Source organism: Felis catus, chromosome B3 (assembly GCF_018350175.1).
Source record: "Felis catus isolate Fca126 chromosome B3, F.catus_Fca126_mat1.0, whole genome shotgun sequence".
NCBI lineage: Eukaryota > Metazoa > Chordata > Mammalia > Carnivora > Felidae > Felis > Felis catus.
This window is the reverse complement of record NC_058373.1, coordinates 21883538-21902201: the sequence shown is the minus strand read 5'-3', so window position 1 is coordinate 21902201 and position 18664 is coordinate 21883538. Positions and strand designations below refer to the sequence as shown.

At 45.0% G+C, this 18664-nt stretch overlaps 1 protein-coding gene across 1 annotated transcript in view; it reads left to right on the top strand.

The window, feature by feature from the left end:
- Window positions 1-18664, top strand: part of OTUD7A (OTU deubiquitinase 7A) — a 371485-nt gene that overhangs the window by 325489 nt on the left and 27332 nt on the right. The window contains exons 8-9 of the mRNA XM_023255010.2: window positions 1438-1565; window positions 2383-2495. Coding sequence (XP_023110778.2) covers window positions 1438-1565; window positions 2383-2495 — 241 coding nt within the window. The remainder of the gene's footprint in view (window positions 1-1437; window positions 1566-2382; window positions 2496-18664) is intronic.

Below are 18664 nucleotides of genomic sequence, written 5' to 3'. Positions count from 1 at the left end.
TGTTTATAACAGGAGCATTAATGGCCACTGCCCTCCGTCTATGTTGTAGAAAAAGACAAAAGCCTCTCTTGATGGAAAGCCCATAGCAGCCCCTAGTTATTGCATACCTTTGCACTAAAGGATGCATGGCCAGATTGAGCCTTTAAAGATTAGGTCAGTGCAGGTCACTCCTCTTATGAAAGCTCTCCAGGGGCCCTCAGCTCACTTAAAAGTCCACCTTTTCACTCTTCACCTTGTCTGCTTGATTCTTCCCCCAGCCACCTTTCCCTCTTGCCGTTTCTCAAGTATTCCACGTGGGCGCCCCTTGGGGCTGGTGCCTGTCCTGTCCCTCTGCCTGGAATGGCAACCCAGCTCCCTCCTATACCCACTCGAGTCTATGCTCTGATGTCTCCATTCACACCATGACCAATGCCAACCAGCATCCCGTTGGCCTGCTTCATCTCCCCTTATGGTGCCGCTGCCCCTGAGGTGGTTTGTTATGTGCTAATTCAATGGCTACTCCACCTTCCCCCAGTGTGTGCTCTGTGAGATTTTAGGAACTTAGTCTGTCCTGATTGCTGCTGTGGGTATTGCCAATGACCAGAATGGTGTCTAACCCCTTTTATGAAATGAGTTCAGAATTAATTAAGTAGAATTAATGCCATTTAATTAAATGGATGGATATGGATGCATGGATTGGTAGATGGATGGATGGATAGATTCCCCCACTCTTTCCCCACAGCAAGAGCCTCACCTCTCATTACTGTTTGTTTCATTTGTTGAGTCTCTTGACCACATCTGACCTGCCCCAAGAATGTACTCAGAAATGGTTGGTTTTCCTTATAATCCCTCACCACCCAGCAAAGGCCAGGGAAGGGGTGAGGGAGAAAGACCTTCTACCTCAAAAGCAGGTACTTTCTCTTAGGTCCAGATGTTTGCAGTGGTGTCCACTGATGCTCTGCTTCTCAGGAGGCTGAGATGCCTTAGGGCAGAGACATCAGATGTGGCAGACCCTAGATGAAACCAGGGTCTGATTGCCATCCTGGCTCGAGACCCCATGTGAAGACACATCACCAGTTTATCCACAGAGACTATCTCTCACTCAAACACAAGAGCTGGATGGTGAACGTGAGGTCCCTCAAAACAAACCTGTGAAATTCAAAGTGTCTTGCCAAGGGTCCCAGAAAGAGGCAGCATTTGGTTTCACCCACTGTTGTTTCTCTGAGAAGGGGACATCCTCTTTCATTTACCAACCTGCTTCAAGGGGAAATGGGGAAAGACACCAGAGGGGAATTTCTAGCTAATCAGGGGAATTGATGGCTAACTAATGAGTTATCTTTGTGTGCAGATGCAGGAGGCCAGGTCTGGTAAGTTGTGGCAGTCTGAGTTACCTACTGACTTGTCCCCCTCCTCACATCCTGTCTCTCTCCTCTGCTCCTCATGGGCCTTCTACTGCAGGAATGTGGGGGTTTCACGACCGGGACCTGGTTTTGCGGAAAGCTCTCTACACCATGATGAGGACAGGGGCTGAAAGGGAAGCCCTAAAGCGAAGGTGGAGGTGGCAGCAGACACAGCAGAACAAGGAGGTTGGTACCTGCTGGGATGTCCAGAGCCTGAGACCCACACCAAGCACAGCCATGGGCCATGGTGGAGTCCAGAGCTGTGCCCCAAGACCACGTCCGTCTTGTGAGGTCAGGCAGCAATGGCTTCTGGGAGTAGTAAAGCCTTCCCCATTTAAACCCACTGAAGAGGTGCCCATTACAAAAGCTCAGACCCTGGCACACACACAGTGACAACATGTCTACTCTCACCGCCTGTCCTTGCATAGTTATGAAAAACAACCACCTTCACTCTCAAAAGGTGTCCTGGCTTGGATGATGAATTATGCAGTCACCTATGTCTGGTCACTACTGGTGGTGGCTTGAAGGCCAGGTGTAGCCACAGGGCGGTCCTGGCACAGTCTACAGCCCCAGCTCTTGTACTTGATCCAGAGAGAATCCCAGTCCTCCTGATAATGAGGGACATTAGCACTTTGCTGTCCTAGAAGAAGAATCTGCCTGCTCTCTGATTGAACTTGGCCCATCATCCCTTTAAACTTTTTAATGGTCAACCCCAAGCCTGGTGTGTGTGTAGATTGTGTTTTGTCCTTCTTACCCCCTGGGAATGACCCTTGTTTCTGGGTGGACCCCCAACAGCATTGAAATTGGAGACTGGGCATTCTGAAGAAATATTGTCGATAGCATACGGGGACAGTCGGTGGCCACTAGCAGGTGGTGCCCAGCCTGGGTGTTGGTTGGGCTTGGACTGAACCAGGGGTCCAGCAGGGCCGCCAGGCTCACCTGGAGTGGAGGGCGGGTGAGGAGGCTGGCCCACCACCTCCTGAGCCGGCTTCCATTGTGCCAGTCAGGGCTGGTGTACACCGAGGAGGAATGGGAGCGGGAGTGGACTGAGCTACTGAAATTGGCATCCAGCGAGCCACGCACGCACTTCAGCAAGAACGGTGGCACAGGCGGGGGGTAAGTGCTGCCCCTTCCCCTCCCCAGCGGTCACCTTGAGCTCCCGGCCACCCAGCGTGGGAAGTGGCTTGAGGGAGCACGTGGTAACCCCAGGCTGGGGGAAACACAAAGACTCCTGCCTTCAGACACTACATTCTCCTCAAGGACTCAGGGCAGAGTTGTGAGGCCTGGCTGGACCCCTGCCAGATATTTGGGGGAAAGTTTACACAGCCTTGCATGCATTTTGCAGGTAGAGGCATGAAGGTCACCAGTGTTTTCCCTTCCTCATTGCAGGCAGTCCTGGAGAGAGGACTCCCTGCTCAGCCAGCCTTTGTAGGAGGCATGTGACTTGGGAGACCCTGAACCACTGCTGTTGTACTCACCAGGCTCAGAAGCCTCAAGCAGTTGGGTTTGGAATTTTTCCACCTAAGTATCTATTTAATTCCTGACTTCAAGAAGTCACACTGTGGGGAGCCTGGGTGGCTCAGTTGGTTGAGCATCCGACTTCAGTTCAGGTCGTGATCTCATGGTTTGTAAACTCAAGCCCTGCATCAGGCTGGCTGCTGCAGTGCAGAGCCCACTTCAGATGTGTGCTCTCTCGCTCTCTCTCTCTCTCTCTCTCTCTCTCAAAAACAAATAAACACTAAAAATAAATAAATAAATAAATAAATAAATCACACTGAGAGCAAGAGGTCATTAAGTCAGCCCAGCATCTCCCAATGAGCTCCATAGATGTTATGCACATTACTGGCAAAAAGATTTTGGCTTTGTGCACGTGTAGGGGGTAACTTGTTCCTAAATACACAGCTTAAACATCCAATATGAGAATGAAGAGTGTGGCCAAACAAAACAGTCACCAAACCTGTGGCCATAGCATTTCAAAGGAGGTATGTGCTTTGGTTCACACCTACTGAAGTTGAGGGCCAAGCTGTCACCCTAGAAAAAGTCTCAGCCAAACAAGTAAGCCTGAGCATTTGGGGTGCCTGGGTGGCTCTGTCGGTTAAGCATCTGACTCTTGATTTTAGCTCAGGTCATGATTCCAGGGTCATGGTATCAAGCCCTGTGTCAGGTTCCACGCTGAACAGGGAGCCTGCTTAAGATTTTCTCTTCCTCTCCCTCTATCTCCACTGTTCACACATCACATACTCTCTTTAAAAAAAAAAAAGAAAGAAAGAAAGAAAGCCTGAGTGTTGACACTGAGGAGACCCAAGAAAGGATCAGACGCCAGTAGACAGCCCGTGCTGGGAGTATGTCCTGGCCCCACATCTTGGCCTCTGAGCCCTCAGCCACCAGCAAGCAGGGCCTGGGGCTTCCCGGGCCTGGCACTATATTGGGGACCCTCAAAGATAAGCCTTTCAGTACAGAAACCCATAAACACAATTCCCACGGGGTTGTTTTTTCACTTTGTTTTAATAATGTAACATGTCAGTCCCAAAAGTCTATCTTATTTAGGACATTTAAGGACACAAAATTCTAAACACTCAATTCATTCCTGAAAATTCCACACTCTGCTTTTCCATGCCTCCTAAGCCATGCTTGAGATGTGCCTAAAGAATTCCTTGGCATCCCTTTCATTGTTGCCTCTCTGGCACCTGCCACAGATGCAGATGGATTGACTCTAGCCCAGTGTGTCTTCTGGGATGGGGGGGTACAATAATAATAGGTGACCATCACCATATCCTGTGTCCCCAGAGTCCCCCCGCCCCCCATCCAGGAGGCACTTGGGACATGGTCACACAGCTGATCAGGTGTATCTTAGCTCTTAAGGTCTCAGCTTCTCCTGCTCCCTGGGAACCAAGAGGACCCAGAGCTGAGTGATGGGCTGAAAGAGTGGTGTATCTAGTGTTTGTTTCTGTCTCCTTCCCATGGGACTCAGGTTTGCCAACTCAGTCAGGGCAAGAACACAGCATAGGGGCCTCCTTGGTGTTGGGCCGCAGCTCTGTTCTTCTCTTAAACTTTGAGGGAATGGGAGAGAGACAGAAGGCATTGGACTAGCTACCCACTCTCCCCAGCTCACAAGAAGAGGGCTCTGGTGTGGCTGATACCTGCCAACCCAACTGTAGCTCTCATGCATTTCCAAATTCCACCCCCCCACACACACACACCCAGGACCCCTTCACCATAAATTTGGCCTCAGTTGTAAAGACAAAAATGTGTCTAGGCAGTGAGTGCTAGATGAAAGATGGTATTCCCCCCACAAGAGATCCCTTGTTTTTTTTTAACCCCCTCCACTGTAACTTGGACCAGCAGGTTTGGGGAGCCAATAAACATCACACAAGCTACCAGCGTCCTCTTCCATCAGGGGCACAGAGGTACTAGGCAGGGGTGGACAATACCTGATGCAGGTGGGAACTCTGACACCCCCAGGCCTTCAGGAGCATCCCCTCTTTGCTGGCCATTTGCACAGACCACAATAAGGAAATGCTCTTCAGGATGGTGTCCAAGCCCTCATGTCTGGTTTCTCCTGAGTTTTTAATGGTTCCAGGAGCTCAAATATTACCCCCATGGCCCCTCCCATGCCAGAGCTCAGAGTTTTCTGGCCTGATGTCTGCAGCCAACAGGGCCATGTTTGGGCTTGGGATGGTCACTTGTATCCCACAGCAACAGGTGAATCTCAGAAGGAGGCAAGGAACTGCTAGAAATGAAGCTTTTTTGGTTCTGACATGTTACTTTGGTAAACGTGTGTGAGCTCTGAGTGAGACACCAGCTTTTAGTCTCTCTCACCTGGTCTTTTCACCTTTCCCTTCCTTCTGGACCACTCTCATATGGTCAAGCTAACAAGAATACCAGTATGTTCTCTCCCTCCAGGAGAGGCTCCCCTGCCATGGAGCTCCCACCTCTGAGTGGAGCTCTGAACCTTGGGGTTCAGAAGTTCAAAAGAGACTGTTTTTTTAGTGAGTTGTCAGTATCTGCATTTTGCCTCAATCTTCCCTGGGCAAAGGGAAGAGGTTTCCCTCCTCACATTGAGCTAAGAGATGTGGGGCATCTCTGGGGCTTGAGGGCCTTAGAGACTAGTACCCACTGTCTTCCCCAAGGCTCTGAAGGCTGAGGCTGGCCAGCTCCCAAGTCCTCACAGCCATGGAGGATTATGCAGTGCTAAGAGCTATGCATGCATGCTTTCTGAGGACCAGGAGTGAACCCTGGGATGAGGCCTAAGCTGGGCTGTCTTCAGGAGGACTCTGCCTACAATGAGGGTAAACCCAAGAGGCCGGGCCAGAAGGCTGATCACAAGACATCAGATTAGGGTGCCACCACCTCTGTCCAGGGAACTAAGGGCGGAGACAGTGAGCTGTGGGGAGGTCCCAAGACCCACAAAAGCACCTCCATAAAAACAGGGTCAGCATTTGGGCCTCCACCAAGTCCAGTGAGCACCCAAAAGAAGAGTCAAGAAGGACTTTCAGCCTCTCCTCTCTGGCCTGTGGCAACTGCACAGGGGGTCACAGATGGCAGCCAGAGAATGAGGAGGCAGTGATGTGAGAAACAGCAAAATGGCCTGGGCCTGGCAGCCCCCAGGAGAAGCAACCAGACAAGCCACACAAAGTTTCCAGGTTTCATTTGGGGATAGGAGAGAGCTAAGCAAGAGAGAATGAGTTTGCAGGTGTGATAGTAACAAAGACTAAAATGGCCCTCTTTGTGTTCCCTCCTATACCTGGCTCATTAGGAAACCTGGTTCCCAGGGATGAGGGACAAGTGTAGCAACAGCAGCAGCACGAGCCCTTCCCTCTCTCCTGCTCCCTGCCCAGCTTCTGGCCTCCTAGTACTGGCACAGATGGGGGTCAGCTTCTCCCTGGCATGGACACTGGCCTGATACCATTTTTAAATCCATTACTTCCCCCAGAACATGGGGAGTTTAAGTATCTGAAGTGGTTGGAAGGGACTGAAGGGCAGACTCAAGAATGAGCTTGGCCCTCTTTCTTTCTTCTTCCTGCACGATTCATAGCGGCTGGCCCCCAGGCTCACTGGCAGAACCTGGCAAGAGACCCTGGAGGCAGAGATGTGTGTCCACTGCTTGCCCAAGGAGAAGGGTGTAGACCAGGTTGGCGTCCAGGCAGGGAAAGCTACCAGCTAGATAGCCACCATGGATAAGGTGCTTAGGGCTGATGCCCCAGAGTACATGATCACAGAGCAGGGCACCCTTGAAGACCCCAGGAAGGCAAGGTGAGTATGGGCTTCCTGTTGAACTTCAGATGCACAAGACAGATGATGCCATCCACAGACATATACTTGCAAGCATAGTAAAGAGCCAAGACCAAGGCAGAGCCAGGTGCTTCTGAGCAGGGCACACTTACAGCCACAGAATGAATTCCCTCTGATGCTTGCAAAATTCCCTCTGATGCTTGGCCAAAATAATAGAAATCAGATGTCCTGTGCTACTGCTGCTGCTCCAGAGACCCTCTGAGATACCACCCTTGAAATGCAACCCTCCCAAAGGGCTGCTGCTGGGGTTTTTATAGTCCTGTCTAACCATCATCATTGTTGCCATCCTGGGTGCTTGAGCCCTCATGAGGGGCACGGGGAGAGGGATGCTCCCCAGAAGGAAGACAGGGAGGTAATAAGGAAATAACTCTGCCCTAAATCTGGCTGCCCATCACCTTCTTGCACCTGCAGCCCCACACCATACTCCAAGAAAAGAGGTGTGTGCGATCAGAAGAACCCAGTTACTTGTTCTGAAAGTGATGAAAATCTCTGACAGCTATTAGTGAAGGTCTCTGGGTACTTCATCTAGTTTCAGGACAACTGCATAAGGAGAGCAAATAAAAGAGCTTGGTGGACCGTGACCAGAGACCCAAACTTAAATGCACTGGGTTATAGTCCCAAGCTGGGCATGTGGATTTGGACATGTCTCATAAACTCTTTGAGCTTCCATCTGTTCATCTGTAAAATCCACTTGGTAGTAACTTCCCTGCCAGTTGTATCAGTTTTTGATGGTTGCATAGCAAACCACCCCAAAACTCAGAACAGCCACTCTAACAGTGGCTTAGAACAGCATCCAGTCAGATTTCCTCATATTCTGGGGGTCACTGGAATTGCCTGGTGCCACTCGTGGGGCAGAAGTCATCTGGCAATTAGTATGGACAGGGCTAGATAGTCCAAGATAGTCTTATTCACTGCTCTGAGGCTGAAAACTAGCTCTCCCTGGGCCTCTGTCCACATGGATTTTTATCTTTGAGGAGGTCAAAGACTGCCCAATACAGTCTAAGGGCAAGGAAGAGAGGGCAGCCCCTGATTTGCTGGTGCTTCTCAAGCTTCTGATTGCATCACTGTACTAATGTCCCATTGGCCAAAGCAAGTCACATGGTCAAGCCAGCCTCAAGGCAGAGAGATAGACTCCACCCATGAAGGGAAGAGGGGCAAAGTCACATTGCAAAGGGACAAGTACACAGGAATGTACACAGGAAGGATCTGTAGCCACTAAAGCAATCTGCTACATACTCAGATGTTCTTGGTATGGAGTGACAAAATCACAGATTCAAAGGTGTTTGGAAAGGGATATTTTTACAATAGTAAAAATAATGTTTATTAAGACATCGTCACACTTATTCTGTAAATTGGCATACCTGCTGCCTATATGGTATGTTGTAAGGGCCCTTCCTAGATATCTGAAATGTGTTCCCTCTCCCTGACTTTCCACTGGCTCATGTCAATGTCTGATATTCCACCCTTAGAAATTCAATTCTTTTAGTCTTAAGGGCTTTGAGGCTTTAAGGAGTCTCTCTGATTATGGAGCAAATCCCTCCTGTTAGTTTATACATCAAGGTCACTACATTTTATACTCTGTGGCCTGACTTCCAGAGCCTAGTCCTGCAGGAAAGGAACACACACACACACACACACACACAAACAAACAAAAACAGCTTATTGGATTGTTCTGGGCATAGCTGAGGAAGAAAGGAAGGAAGGAAGGAATGTGTGCTGAGCACCTACCTGCCTTACACACATTGTCCTCATTTTATAAATTAGGAAACTTGGGGCACCTGGGTGACTCACTTGGTTAAGCATCTGACTTCAGCTCAGGTCATGCTCTCATGGTTCATTAGTTCGAGCCCCACAGCAGGCTCTGTGCTGACAGCTTGGAACCTGGAGCCTGTTTCGGAATTGGTGTATCCCTCTCTCTCTGCCTCTCCCCTACTAGAACGCAGTCTCTCTCTCTCTCTCAAAAATAAATAAACATTTAAAAATAAGAAAAAATAGGAAACTAATGCTTGGAGAGATTAATTGACTTGTCTCCAGTTAGTTACTGGTGAAGCTAGAATATAGACCCAGGTATGTCTGAGTCACAGCCCTGGGATTTTCTAGAGCATATACTGGGACAAGCCTCAGTACCTTCTTAAGAAAGAGTGCACTGCAGATAGACCTTTTGAGTCCTGGCATATCTGAATCTGTGTTTATTCTACCTCACTCTTGGTGGATAGGTTGGCTAGGTATAAAATTCTAACTTTAAATTCAGGAGATGAATGATATCATCAAAGAAAAAGTCAGACAGAAAGAAATCAGCTTTCTGGCATTCAGCTCAGGTTGGCTAATTTGAGATAAGAAACAATTACATGAAATCCAAAGACTAAATATATTCAACTTCTTCATCTTTATAAGCTCTGAAAAAGATTTATTCATTAGCTTAACATTTATTAATTGCCTTCCATTTGCCATGCATTTTTATGAATATAGTCTCATTCTGCCATCACAGTAAACTTGTGAGATAAAAATTATAATTTTAATCCAACATATGAGGAAACTTGGATTCAGGATGGAAAATGATTTGTCCAGGGCATTGAATGATAAAGCCATAGTTCAAACTCAGATCTTCTGCCTCCCAGGTCCCCTGCTTTTTTTTTTCCTGTCCCTTCGCTCAGAAACCTGTCTCCATTATTATGGAGAATTAGATTTTTTCTACCTTCAGAAACTTTAGTTCTGTGGGCAATGGAATAATATCTCTTTGTTTTCTAGTCCAATTACAGGATGTGTTTCAAGCAATCACCATTTGAATCCCAGCCCTTACTAACAATGGACTAAACCTGACCCATCAGTTGTCCGCTCTGTGAATGTACAGAAAGGCATTTTCCAATTCAGGCTCTCTGAGTCTCTCCTTACTCATCTGTCAAATGTTTAAAACCTTTGTAAATATTAGGTCAATAATGAATTAATGAGAGGAATTATCTTAAATGCGTTTACAATTAGTTATTACTAAGCAATTTTCAACACAACCCCTACATTTTGTGTAGGGCAGGGAATAACCTGGGAGGCAGGGAATAAACCAGGATCCTCTCAGTTTTAAGAATATAATGTGAATCCCATCAGGGAAATGGAAAAACCCACTACACGTGTTAGAAGGTCAAAAAGAAAATGTACTGACAATACCAAGTGCTGGTGAAAATGCAGAACAGATAGAATTCTCATACATTGTTGGTGGCAATATAAAATGGTACAACCACTCTCAAATGTAGTTTGACAGGTTCTTACAAATTTAAACATGCACTTGCCATATGACCCAGCCATTCCGTTCCAAGTATTTACCCTAGAGCAGTGTTTCTCAGCCAAGAGTAATTCTCCCCCTGTGACATTTGGCCAAGATCTAGAGATAATTTTAGTTGTCACAACTGTAGGGTGGGCTAGGTACTGCTAGAATCTAATGGGTAGAAGCCAAGGATACTGCTAAGCATTCTAAAATGCACAGGACAGCCACCCAAAAGAAAGAATTATCTGGTACAGCCTTTTCAGTAGTGCCAAGGTTGAGAAAATCTGCCCCAGAAAAATCAAAACATGTTCACACAAAGATCTTTATATCAGCTATATTCAAAATTCATAAAAAAATGGAAACTCAAATGTCCTTTAATAAATGAATTGGGCTACATTCTTATTATGGGATACTACTCATCAATAAAAAGAAACAAACTGATACACACAAAAACTTTCATGAAACTCACATTCTGCTGAATGAAAAGTCAAATCTCAAAAAGTTATGTGCTGTATGTATGATTTCATTTATATGACATTATCCAAAAAATTAAAACTATCAGGATGGGGAACAGATCAGTGGTTCATATACTTACATATAGATGTTCAATTTTCCAATATCATTTGTTGAAAAGACTATCCTTTTGTCATTAAAATCCTTTAACATTTGTCAAAAAATAATTGGTGTTATTTTTGTATGTATTTCTTTTCTGGATTCTCTATTATTTTCCCCTGGAATTTGTGTCCATCTTTTGACAATATCACCCTCTTAATTGGTGTTACATTGTAATAGTCTTGAAACTGATTAGCATCATTCCTCCAACTGTCTTCTTTTTTCATATTTTTAGTTTGGGGGAGGGGTTGCTTTGTTTTGTTTTGTTTTGCTTTCCCATATAAATTTGTAGAATCCACTTATCTGTATCTGAAAAATATCCCAATGGCATTTTTATTAGTATTGCATTAAATCTATACCTGAATTTGGGAAGATGGAAATCTTTACAATGTTGAGTCTTCTAACACATCTTTTTCTGTGTATTCGAGGGATACAGTATGTCTCTCCATTTATTTAGATCTTTTTTAAAAAAAAATGTGCATTCATTTTGAGAGAGAAAGAGAGCATGTACACATGCAGAGCTGGAGCAGAGAGAGAGAGAGGGAAAGAGAGAATCCCAAGCAGGCTCCATGCTGACAGCGCAGAGCTCGACACAGGGCTCTAACTCACAAACCATGAGATCATGACCTGAGCCAAGGTCAAGAGTCAGACGCCTTAACCGACTGAGATACCCAGGCACCCCTAGATCTTTCTTGCTTTGTTCAATCAGTGTTTTATAGCCTTTAGCATGTAGGTCCTATACATGTTTTATTCAGTTTATACCTGAGCAGTTCATTTGGAGCTACTATAAATGATAGTGTGTGTGCCTGTGTGTGAGTGTGTGTGTGTGTGTGTTTTAATTTAAGTTTGCAATTTCACATTGCTAGTTATAGAATTGTGATTGATTTTTGTGTTGGCTTTGTATTCTGTGACATTACTACACTCATTTATTACATCTATGAGAATTTTTTTGTAGATTCCTTCAGATTTTCTCCATAGAAATTCATATCATCTGTGAGTAGGGATAGTTTTCTTTCTTCCTTTCTAGCCTTTATGCCTTTATTTTTCTTGACTTATTGCACTACTTAGAACTTCTAGCACCATGCTGAATATGCATGGTAAGAGAGGACATCCTTTCCTGGTTACCAATGTTAGTCAGAAATCTTTATTAATATGATGATAAAGGTTTTGTAGGTATCTTTTATCAGGCTGAGGAAGTTTACTTCTCCTTTTGTTGCAAGTTTCTATAATTAATTAATGTTGAACTTTATCAAAAGAATTTTCTACGTAAGTTAATATGGTCATGTGGGAGTTTTTCTTCTTTAATTTACAGCTTCCATTTTATCATATTTCCCCTGTACACCATGTGTTTGTTGTTGTTGTTCCTCTGTTCTTCCTGGTCTTTTTTTCAGTGTTTTTAAAGTCTTGATTTAACTATTGTGATTTTGACTATGTTTCTTTATATGTTTTGTAAATGGTTTTAAATTACAATATACATTCCTTAAGCAATCTTTTTTGGAATTGATATTTTACGTCCAGTGAAAATTACTTCAAGTGATATTCAGAACCCTTACTACCATATAGGCCCCTCATCCTCTCCCTTTATGTTATAATTTTATTATATGTTACATCTACATACCTTGAATAGCCCATAAGCCAATATTATAATTTTATGTTCATCTTCAAATATATATTAAAGAACTCAAGAATAAAGGAATTGTCTAGTATATTGTGCAGATCATGAGCATTTCTGTTGCTCTTCCTTCATTTTTGACATTCCAGCTTTTCTTCTGGTATCATTTTCTTTCTATCTGAAAATGTTCCCTAAATTCTTTTAGAAAGATTTGCTGCTTATGAATTCTCTAACTTTTCCTTCATTTGAGAATGTCTTTATTTTACCTTCGTACCTGGAGGATATTTTTATTGAGTACAGAATTCTAGTTTAACATTCTTTTCTTACAGCACTTCAGAAATTTTACTCCCCCTCCATCTCTCTTCCATGGTTCATGGTGAGAAATTTGCAGTCATTCAAATAATTGTTTCTCTGTTGAATGTATCACCTTTTTCTGGCTGCTTTCAACAAGTTTTTCTCCATCTTTAGATTATAACATTTTATTTTGATGTGTCTGGATTTCTAGAGGTTTGTCCTCTTTAGTTCTCTGAGCTTTTTGAATCTATAGATTTGTATTTTTGCCCAACTTAGTAAGCTTTCCATTACTATTTCTTTAATTTAGTGGGTGGAGTACTGTACTCTTTCTCTTCTTCTGGGACTCTGGTGATATAAATGTTAGACATTTGGCATTGTCTGACAGGTCACTGAGGGTCTCAGTTTTTCAATCTTCTCATCTTCAGACTGAATCATTTCTATTGATCTGCCTTCAAATTTATGGGCTCTTTTTCCTTCATCTCCATCTGGTATTGACTCCATTCTGTGAATTTCTTTATTCTACTTATGGTATTTGGGGGCTCTAAACTTTCCATTTGGTTTTCCTGATATCATACCATATTGATTCATACCATAGGGTTCAACCTGCCTCCACTGGGGTATGGTTACCATGTCAGTTCAGTTTTCAAAGCCTTCGTTGTCCTATTCGGCTGCATTACTCAGTCTGTGACCTGGGTATGATCTATTCAGTCAGTCCTCAGAGCCTTTGGAATTCTGATTAGGACCAAACCTATACATGCTCAACTTGGGGTTGGGGGGAGGGAGGGGAGTCCAGGAGTTAATAGATAACCTCACAAGGTTGTTTTCTCAAGTTTTACCTTTCCATAATCTTCCAGGTACTTTTTGGTTGCCTGGGACTACCTTTTCTGTCCTCCAGCCAGAATTCTAGGGCCTTAGTTACAGCACTCTGCCATATAATTCTGAGACTACACCTGTATCCTGGGTCAGATGGCCAGAGGACAGAGAGGGGGTAAATGCTAAACAAAATGAGGGAGGGAGGACACCTGGGTGGCTTAGTCAGTTAAGCATCCAACTTCAGCTTGGGTCATGATTTCATGGTTCTTGAGTTCGAGCCCCACATCAAGCTCTTCTGCTGCCAGCCCACTTCCGATCCTCTGTCCCCCCACCCCTCTCTCCCTCTGCCCCTCCCCTGCCCATACTCTCTCTCTCTCTCTCTCTCTCTCAAAAATAAACATTTTTTAAAAAATTATTTTAAAAATTAAAAAAATTAAAATTAAAAAAAAAGGGATCCCCCTGCCCAACCTCTTGGCAACACAGATCCACTGATCATTGAGGAAGTTTCCTCTCTCTTAGATTTTTGGCTCTCAGAGTCATCTGTTGTGGCCTCAGCTACTGCCTGCAGGAAACTTCTGAGAGTTGGAGCATGAGAGAAAGAGGAGAAGAAAAATGGGTGTTTCTATGCTCTACTTGAGCTTTAGTAGTTTCTACTCTCACTCCCAAACTAGAGGACACCTTCTTCCCCCTCACCAGTGTCTACTCATGGGTTTCAGCTGTGTTGCATTCACATCTGGGAACACTAGAGGGTTAAAAAGTGTAAATTTAGTGTTCTTCCCCAATCCACTTGCTACTATATACTTTCTGCAACCTTCCGGTAACTCCTCTGTGCATTCTCTCCAGGTGGGAGGATTGTGTTCAGGAGGAGAGAAGGGGTGGAGTGTTCTTACTTCATCTGCACAGGCAGCAAGAATCAGACATGAGGTATAGACTGGAGTTTGAATGTGGCAGAGGAGATGAAACAGAAAGAGTTCTAGATCAACAGAGCATGTGGGGTGGATGTGGTAGGCTGAGAGGGGCCTTGGCAACCTGTGTCCGCACTGCTCCTTACCCACATGCCCCCTCCATGTGTACACACATCAGAAGACATTCCTATCAAGTTAGCAGTTGAGCATTTTCTTAATCCTAATTCTGCCACATCCATTGTGACAAGTTATATGATTTGAGGAAGATTCAGCTGTGCTCCAGCACTTACTGTTGGGGGTAAGTGGCCTGTGCCAAGACTTTTACACATTCTCATTGTATCAAAACTAATCTGAATGAATGACAGGGCTTTCCATGCAGGAAATCCCTTTGATATGCTCGGTCTTCCTCACTTGGAGACCATTAGGAAGGGCACTCTCTTGAACTGATGTTTCCATTCGGTGTTCTTGTTCTGGAACATCTTTGACCCCCGCAGGGTAACTTATACGCCAAGTTCTCCCCTAAAGCTTTATGTGTTTTGTTGCAATCTCACCAGCAACTCAGAAGCTCCACAATGCCATTCTGATTCAAATTTTGGGAAGTCATAACCCTAAAGACATAGATTTCTAGGTGCTTCTATTTTCATCCTGTTTACTTGCATGTCGATAATGGAATGACCATGGGGAACCTGGGTGGCTCAGTCAGTTAAGCATTCAACTTTTGATCTTGGCTCAGGTCATGATCTCACAGTTCGTGAGATTGAGCCCTGCACTGGCCTCTGCACTGATAGCATGGAGCCTGCTTGGGATTCTTTCTCTCTGCCTCCCTCTCTTTCTCAACATAAATAAACAAACTTAAAAAAAAAAAAAGAATGGAATGATCATGAAAGGGATTCAGCTATTTTTGTGTGAGAAGTGGTCTATGGGATAAGAAAAGGAAGAATGTGTTTATAAGCCTCTCAAAGTTTACTTTGTCAAAGGATATATGCATTTTATTGTATTTTAAACTCTGGTAACATGGATTGTGTCTGTGACCCCACATCTCAGAGGACTGGGGGATATAGCACCTCTGCACTCTTTAAAGTACTACTTGTTTGTGCTCTACCCAGAGAAATGTTGCACTATTGTGCACATCATTCTGTCCTGAGCCCCTGCCTCATCCAGGGCTCATATATGTTTTATATTGTCTCCTCATTCAGACTGCAATATCTTGAGGTACAGCTAAACCCAGTGGTTCTTTTTAATTCTCTTCCAACCCCAGCTTAGTGCTGGTCACTCATTGCTGTGCTATGTATGTACATACAGAGTCGGATCCAGGAGCAGCACACATAGAGCTGACCACTGTGCCCCCACACACACCCAGGGGAGACATTCCTGTCCAGGTCCTGTAATACTAGTACCCAAACCTGACCTGTTAGAAGGCAGGGAGCAAAGGCCAGCCTTGAAGGTCCAAGTAGTCACCCCTTTGGCCTACTAGGAACCAAAGTAGGGTGCTCTGACCTCAAAGGATCTGGATGTCCTAGGAATCAGGGAAGGATAGCATTGGCAGGCGGGAATTAGAGCCGTGTCATCTACTGAACACACTTATGTGTTACATTATGTTATGTGTCAAGCAGGGCTGTGAAGCTGTCATTAATATGGCAAATGACAGATCCAGAAGCTGAGATGCAGAAAAATTAGGTCAGTTCCCAAAGTCCCACAGCCCACAAGAGAGAGCCAGAATCCAAACTTAGAACTGACCAAAAACATAAACCCACACTCTTAACAAATGCAAAACAGGTACAGAGAGCAGGAATTAACAACTTATCTTGACATTTGTAATAAAAATAACTTTTGTTCTTTAACCTTTTATAAAAGAAAAGCTTACTTGTTCTCCATTTGATGACACAGGTTAAGTGGAAGCTGACAAGCTCTTAAAACAGAAAAAGAGACACAGAAAAGGGAGCCTGAGGACCCCTGGGCAGCCCCCACAGGGCATCTTGTGTCCTGGTTCCCCACTTTTGTGTGTTTCTCAGTCTGCTTTCCCTCTGAAGTTGTTTCTGCAATCTCATTGTTATGTTTATGTAACTTTGTAGTGTGTTTACTGCATTTCTTTTTTATTGGCCTTTTCCAGAAATACCTAGAATCCTAAATTTCATGATGCACAGGCTCAGAGGTAGGAATTTAAGTCTTTTAAGGAAAAATAAGGGGTGTTTCCCTGCTGCAAGGGGCCCACACCCCTGTCTGGCACTCCACAGCCGGGGGTTGGCTTCTTATCAGAAAAGAAGCTTTCTTGTGACTATTCCTTAAAGTTCTATGACTTCCACCAGCAAACCAAGCAGAAAAAGCATTTGTTCACCCAAGGAGTTCTCACATTTGCAGATGTAGAATCCAGGTCAAATTTTTAAGGACTTTCCTAATTAAAAATAAGACTAAAGTCAACTTTTCATCTATCAGGAGCTTCCTACCTATAGAAACCACCTTTTGTCATTGTGTTTATTAATATCTGGCAGTTTCTTACTTGATTGTCTGGGTTTTTTAAGCTTATTTATTTATTTTGAGAGAGAGAGAGAGAGAACACAAGTGGGGGAGGAACAGAGAGAGGAAGAGAGAGAATCCCAGCAGACTCCATACTGTCAGCACAGAGTCCAATAAAAGGGGCTCAAACTCATGTACTGTGAGATCATGACCCAAGAGTCAGATGCTTAACCAACTGAGCCACCCAGGCACCCCTCGATCATCTGTAAATTGAGTTTTTCCACTCCTAGACACACATGACAGTGCTACACCCCTCACAGATATTCAGTAAATATTCATCACATGACTGACCCCGGGTTATCAATTCCAAGCAGTAAGATGAGTCCTCAACCCCAAGCCACCTGGCTGCTGTTGAGAAGCTCTTGTCAGAGCCTGAAACCCACTTGGCCCCTTCAAAGTGCTGGGAGTGTCTGCCATTCTTCAGTCTTAGCTTCCCAGGCCATAGCTCTTAGCAGAACCCCTGCTGCCTACACTGTGCCTTAGGAAATCTCTTGAGAAGCTGCCCTCTAGTCAGACACAGCTCCTGGCCAGATGCAAAGGCTCACAGCAGGCACAGACTGGCTTCAGCTGCTCACATCAGGGCTTCAGCCCTGGCTCCTAATCTCTAGCCCCCTGCATCTACATGCCAGTTTATCAAAGGTGTTGTCATGGCTCCAAGCCCTGCCTGGGAGAGAGGCTTGAGTCCAACCACTCAGAAATGCTGCTGGTGATGCACATGCATGAGGAGTGCTGCGCAGCTGGGAGAAGGGGAGGACCCCACATACTGGACTGAAGGCATCTCTGAGATGCACTATTAAGGAAAAAGCAGGTGTCAGAAGAGCAAGCGTAATGCCCCATCTTATACCTAGAGGTAGAGGGAAGTGTGTATATGTGTAAAAATCTAAATATTTTGATCTTATGTCTTTAAATGGAAGGGCACACCAAAAACCAATAACTACATCACCATCAATGGGGTGACTATACAACTTCTCATCCAAGCTAGTGCATTTTGGAGAGGGAGGTGGGTACTATCCACCCAAGATTCATAAACCAGGACTTTCCTGAGCAAAATGGGAGATGTGGTCACCCTATCTGAGGGAGAGGCACACGGGGGAGGGGGGTGTCGGTCCTAGGAGGCCTGTGCCCAAGCTGCCCCTCCATGTAATCTGATGACTGCCCTTGGGCAAGACCCTGCCAGCCTCCCAGACTGGCTTCCTTGTCCATGACACAGGCTCTTGCTGAGTGGTCTCCAAGGGTTGTGACTACCATGTAAGCCAGGGCACCTCCAAATCTGCACTGTACTTTTCACTCCTGCCACCACCCTCTGTGGCCTGAGATACCACCTGGACCTCACTCCACTACCTTTGCTTTGTGGTCCTACCTGAAGAAGGCTCCCAGCCCAGTGTCTTCCCTGGTTGTCATCCCCAAGGGGTTTTCACTGGGTGGATGATGTGGCCCTATTCTCAGGACTTCTCTATTCCCAGGTATACACTGAAGAAGATGTGATGAGTGTGCATGTGTTATATCACAGAGCACGTTAGGAAGTTCTTGGGGCATGCAGTCTCTTTGAGAATGAATTAGTTATATTTGCATGTTAGCCTTCTTACCAGCAAACACCAATTAAGTGCTTTAGGGATTTTTACATTTCTTTTCCCAAAGGCCAGATTCTGTTTACAATCCCAGGTTTAGCATTTGTTCAGTGAGCTCACAGAAATATGATGTTAAGCCCCTAGGTAAAAAGTGTAAGAGAATATTCAGTATTGGTTTCACTAGAGCTGATTTTTGCCAGTGGGCTCAATGCCAGTAATTCACACAGGCAGGTCACAGTTCCAAAGTCCTGTCCCAGAAATCCTATTTGCACCATGGAACAGCCTAAGGAGTTGCTGAGCTGATTTTCTCAACCTACGTTCAACAGAACAATGACACCGGGGCTCCAGAAGCACTGGAGCATGGCAGTGGTCTTGAGGGGTAAGTGCAAGAACTACCACCCACTCCCAGTTCAAACTCA